Here is a 6,149-nt window from a genome sequence, read left to right as displayed (position 1 = left end):
GTTGAGTTGTTACACAGAGCTGTCTGTGAGTAAAACCTCATCTCAGGGTAGTTCAATGTAAAATGTTTCTAAAGAAACGTGAATAATCCTAAAATCTGTTTAAAACATTGTTCAAACATTGTTGTTTGTTTGTTTGTTTGTTGTGACCCATTCCTTCTGCAGGGGTCATCAACAGTAAGCAAACTCCCATGAAAGACTTGGCAATAGTTTTAGACCAGACGTCTGTCCTGATGGAATCTGGACTGAAACCTTCAGCCTCAGGATTATGAGACTGCAGCACTGACCACTGAGCTGCACATCTTCAAACAGCTGAATCATACAGTCCTCTGAATTCTTCTTCTTCTTTATCCATTCAGTCGATTCCGACCATTGGTCACTTGATAGATCAACTGTCTCCAAGCACTTCTATCCTTTACTGCTTCTTTTAATTGTGAAATATTCTTGCTGGTGTCTTGTTTGATGGTATCAAGTCAACGAGTTCTTGGTCTGCCTATTCTTCTTCTGCCACTGACCAATCCTAACATGACATCTTTCTCCAATGACTGGCTTCTCATGATATGTCCAAAATATGCTAGTTTTTGTTTGGTGACCCTTGCTTCAAGCGAGATATTTGGTTTGACTCGTTCTAATACTTCATTGTTGGTGACTCTCGCTGTCCATGGAATTCGTAGTAGTCTTCTCCAACACCATAATTCAAAGGCATCAATTCTCTTCCCGTCAGCCTTCTTTAGCATCCAGGATTCGCAGCCACATGTTGCTATCGAGAAGACTACTGCATTGACCAATCTGCATTTGGTAGCAAGATTGATGTCTTTGCATTTCCATATGTGTCTCATTTTGACCATTGCGTCACGCCCAAGTGCTGTCCGTGGCTTTAGTTCAGGAGTACAGTCGCCATCTCTATCGATCTTAGATCCAAGGATGATGAAATCATCTACCACTTCTATCGCTTCATTATTTATATTTTATATTTTATATTTTATTTTATTTTTTGTTAAACCCGACATTCCTGCTGTTGTCATGATCTTGGTTTTCTTCACGTTAAGGTGCAGGTCGAACTTTTCACTTTCCTCTTTCAATTTCATGATGAGTTTCTTAAGATCTTTCTTATTTTCTGCCAGTAGGGTTGTGCCATCTGCGTATCTAAGATTGTTGATATTTCTTCCACCAGTTTTCACACTGATACTGGTATTTTCCAGGTCTGCATTTCTCATGATGATTTCAGCGTACATGTTGAAAAGAATTTGTTATAGGGTACAGCCCTGTCTGGTGCCTTCACCAAGCTTGAACCATTCGGTGTCACCGCATGTTGTTCTAACTGTGGCTTCTTGATCCTGATAGAGTGATCTGGATGAGCTGTGGTGGGGTTCCCATTTCTAGTAGATGTTTCCACAATTTGGCAAGTTCAATACTGTCGAACGCTTTGGAGTAATCGATGAAACACATGTACAGCTTCTTCCTCTGAATACTCATCCTTAATGTCAACATTTACAGCGTGCTGAGAGTAATAACACAAATATCAGTAGTAAATGTAGGCCTTTGAAGCTTTGAAATGTAGGCTTTGAAGCTGTTACCTGTAATGTTTTTTATCAGATGTGTCAAACCGTCTGAAGGCCACTGAGTGTGAACTTTTTACTTCTTCTTTCCGTCTGATCAGCAAACTTTACACTAAATAAAAGATTTAAGTGAAAACAGACCCATAAACCAGTTTTATACGACAGTGAGTGAAGACAGAACTGTGGGAGGAGGAGGACGAAGAAATCAATTTTGACACATTAGAGCTATTAGTTTATTGAGAGGTAAAAGATGGATTGAAAGCTGTAAAAAGCATCTCTGCTGATTCTTTCTTAAAGAGTCAAACACAAAACACTGTCCTGGCATGTGAAGCTCTTATCATCTGACTTTTCTCACTTATGATGTGAAATACAGACTGACTCATTCTTCCAAAGAACTCAGTGTCCTGGTAAGTCTGATTATTGGTCAGCACCTGCTTGTTGAGGCCCAAATGTGTCAACTTCATAACAATATAATAAAAGTTTACTTTTTATAACAAGAAAGAACACAAGGCAAATTCAACAGTTTTAATGTTTTAAAGTGCTATTAAAAACAAGTGTTTTCTTAAAATTTCAACCATATCATGTAAAATAGGTGACTGCATAAGTATTCACCCCCTTTAAAGTGACTGTCCTGTTTAATCAGGTTCTGTGATGGTCTGGGCTTGGTTTAGTTTTTAGAGAAGGTTCTGGATTTGAATCAGTTTTCTGACATTCTAAAACCAGATTCTGTTCACCTTCATCAGACTTAGGAGGTGGGGGAGAGACTGTTCTGAATCCTGTTTGTGATTGGTTCAACAGGAAGTCCTCTCATTGGCCAGTGTTGTTGATATTTTCCACCAATGAGCTGATTATATGCCTTTATAATGCATCTGTCAGCAAAAAATATTTTTGAAACCTATGTGCAATAAATATTTATTGCATGTGTAGTTTTCTTTTTTATCTCATTTATTTATTTATTTATTTATTTATTTATTTATTTATTTATTTATTTATTTATTTATTTATTTATTTATTTGTTTAATAGTGTTGGTGCGTTTATCTGTACTCTGTGTTGTGTCCTTGTTTTAACATGTTCTGACATTTTATGTTGTACTGTTGACACTTACCCAGGTCACCATTGTAAATGAGAATTGGTTCTCAATTGACTTACCTGTTAAAATAAAAGTTAAATACTAATAGTAATCACCCTGCCCCCTCCCCCTCACCAAAGTCAGTATATTAGTTCAGCATGTGTCTGCAGAAAAATTCAAAAACCACTTGAATTTAAATGAAACTCTTACATTAAAATAATCACTGAAACTAGATTATAATCTGGTCATCTTCACCGTTTTCTTGTTCCATCAAACCTGCATTTTCACCACATCTAGATCCAAGATGTTACAGAACCTTACATGAAAATATAAATAATTAAACCTCACTCATTTTACAGATGCTGTCTTTGTAGCTGAGAGTCATCCCCAACACAAAGTGTAACATTGCCTAAAATCAAGTGATTATACAAAACATTGTTTTTGTGTTTGACCAAAATGATTAAAATTTCAACCCTCCTAATCATAAGATTTATTTTTTTAATTTAAATGGATCCAGAAGTCTCTACTCTTCAATTTCAATTAAAAAATAAAAGAAAATCATAATTGCACAAACAAAGACATCACTTCTCTTCAGAAGCTTTTAAATCGTAATTCATCCTTCATTTAAATTTAATTTCAATAAGCAACAGATTTTTTTTGAAGTCCTTTTTAAATCTTACTGATTATGGAACATAACGAAGCACAGAGAAGCACCAGCAGACCATTGTCTGTCAGATGTGGCCAATAACTAAAGAAACAAGCAGGAAAAATAAAATAAAATAATACGATCTTAGTAACTCTGGCCTAATGGTGGCGGGTGACATGCATTCATTCAAGGAATACCAGGCCTTTAATTGAATTATATGCCCCTCCACACACACACACACCCACACACACACACACACACACACACACACACACACACACCATCTCCTCTCTCTCTTTAAAGCAGGACAGATGAGCACGAACAGCTGTTGTTTCGATGCAGATGGTTTTCTCTCTCGGAGAGATGCAGAGGTGCCTCTAACGTTTCCATCCCGAACCACCTGAGTCCTGATCCGGTCTGGAAGTTCTGGACAGCTCTGAGATGCTTCACGATGAGCCCGTGGTGCACCTGGAAGCCGGCGACCTTTGGAGACAGTTCCACACGTGCACCACAGAGATGATCATCACCAAATCCGGGAGGTAAATATGAAACACGTCCGGGTTTGCGCGTGCGTTGCGCGTCCTGATGTCCCCTGCTGTGGCCCCGCAGGCGCATGTTCCCGCCGCTGCGGCTCAGGTGCACGGGGATGGACAGGAAGGCCAGCTACATCCTGCTGATGGACATCGTGGCTGCTGATGACTTCAGGTACAAGTTTCAGAACTCGCGCTGGATGGTGGCCGGGAAGGCGGACCCGGAGATGCCCAGATGCCTGTACATCCACCCGGACAGTCCAGGATCAGGAGAGCAGTGGATGTCCAGAGGGGTCAGCTTCCACAAGCTGAAACTAACCAACAACATCTCAGACAAACATGGATTTGTAAGTTTGACTTTAATTAAGTAGTACAAACATGTTTCAGCCTAAATCTGACAGATACAGCTCGGAGAAACAGACACGTCCTGTCAGTTTTTAATTTCTTCTTGTTTTAACAAAACATTAAATACGTTTAAATATTAAGTCAAACTCTGGTTCTTTAGCAGCACAAATGAGTTCCCAGTTTCCCTCCACATTTAGCACAACTTGTAAAATTATTAATTATTTAAGTAAATAGAAACCAGAACAATGTTTACTTAGAGATAACAGTGTTGTTTTTAACAAACTTTGGGCCCACAAAACAACAGAAACTCATTACTGTTGAAAACCAATGATTTCATCTGAAAAAGCCTGTAAATAATTGTACTAATGATTGAAACAAATTCAAACAAATTAAAATTATTTTCCTTGAATTAATACTGAGTAATATGAAAAGTTGTGACCAATCAAAAATCAGCACAATTTCTGTACTTCTCTGTATATAATGCCATAAAACATAAATATTTGATATATGTGTTCATTTATAGTGTGGTTAGAGTTAACATTCATCAGTTCTTTTTATATTAAATAACTTTTAAACTTTTAATAACCGTTTCTTGGTTGAAGGACAAGGTTTGTTGCTGCGTCATTGAGAGGAACTTTTTCAGGTCAGTACATCTTACTGAGGTTAAAACAAAAAATCAGTTCCCGAGTTTGTTTTTAAAAAGTCATAAAAAATAAAGCTTTGGTCAGACCAAGAATCCAGTTTTGCAGTTATTGCACAAATCAGAAATAAAATAAATGATGATGTGAAATTCTAAAAAGAGATGTGTTTTTTGGTCAGGAAGCCATAATATACCTGCAAAATGAGGAAAATGTGTGTAATTTACAATCTGTACAACCTGACATGTATGAATGATTGACAGCGAGAGAAACAAATGAGAGGTTTATTAATACGTCAGATAATTCTGTGTTCAAGTGTAGGACAAGTGTTCATGAGCATCAAGACTGAGTTCTGACTGAATATAACTGATGCAGTATAATATAGTAATAACGAGCCAGTTTGACTGACAGTTCAGGTTAGACTGATGAGCAGGTAGTACTTGGCAATATGACCCAAATTTCATATCATGGTGTTTTCAACAATTATACCAGTATCACAGTATTTGACAGTATTTTTCTTTTTATCACACCTAAGCTGATAATAAAATGTACAAACGTTGCTTATTGATTAACAAACCACTGTCAGTTGAAGTTACTCTCTCTCTGCAACACAGAAACTATTTCTTTAATTTTTTTTCACTGTACCTCTGTCTGTGTCACTGTTTCCCTTCTCTACGTGTCTTTTCTTCTCTGCCTGGTTGAAGACAGTAGTCACACATTTTGGTCCAGTCTTGAAGGAGGAGGGTTGAGTAAAGATCATTATCAGGTCTATAGTTTTGTGTTATTTATTAAAGTTCAACAGGACAACTCAGCCTCTGTGCACACGTCAACTCAACCCTGATACAAAGCCACTTCCCCTGGGCTTTTCATAATAGAAGCATGTTAGTGTCTCCATACATTTACATAGTTCATTAAATCTGTCCGTGCACGTCACTGAAGAGGTGTTTACTACACTCAGCGATGATGAAAATGGGAGTTTTTTAGCATCAGTAAATATAACCCACTGCCAGTTATTAAGAATCTGCTCCATCAATAACATTTGCTTGCTAATGCACATAGCAATGCTGCAAGGAACAATCTCCCTCGTGAAACAGTTCAGTGGAGGGCTTGAACGCAACATTCTGAATGTCGATATTCAGAAAATTCAAGTCATAACAAAAATAAAAACAGGTTTTCAGTACAGACCTGTATACCGCCCAGCTCTATGAGCAGTGAGTTACTGCCAAAAGTCTTCTCAAAGACTAAAAAGTGAAGAGTACATACAGCTGGTAAAATAAGTATTGAACACGTCAACATTTTTCTCAGTAAATATATTACTAGAGGTGCTAATGACATGAAATTTTCACCAGATGTCGGTAACAACC

General features: G+C 37.6%; 1 protein-coding gene across 1 annotated transcript in view; it reads left to right on the top strand.

Annotated features, from left to right (window-relative positions):
- The first annotated feature begins 3,514 nt into the window (after positions 1-3,514).
- Positions 3,515-6,149, top strand: part of LOC106529576 (T-box transcription factor TBX3) — a 29,913-nt gene continuing 27,278 nt past the window's right edge. Inside the window, exons 1-2 of the mRNA XM_014025044.1 lie at positions 3,515-3,811; positions 3,882-4,149. Of these exons, the coding sequence (XP_013880498.1) occupies positions 3,714-3,811; positions 3,882-4,149 (366 nt within the window). The 5' untranslated portion in view covers positions 3,515-3,713. The remainder of the gene's footprint in view (positions 3,812-3,881; positions 4,150-6,149) is intronic.

This window comes from Austrofundulus limnaeus, unplaced genomic scaffold (assembly GCF_001266775.1).
Source record: "Austrofundulus limnaeus strain Quisiro unplaced genomic scaffold, Austrofundulus_limnaeus-1.0 Scaffold453, whole genome shotgun sequence".
NCBI lineage: Eukaryota > Metazoa > Chordata > Actinopteri > Cyprinodontiformes > Rivulidae > Austrofundulus > Austrofundulus limnaeus.
Note: the sequence above shows the minus strand (reverse complement) of the source record. Positions and strands in the feature narration are given on the sequence as shown.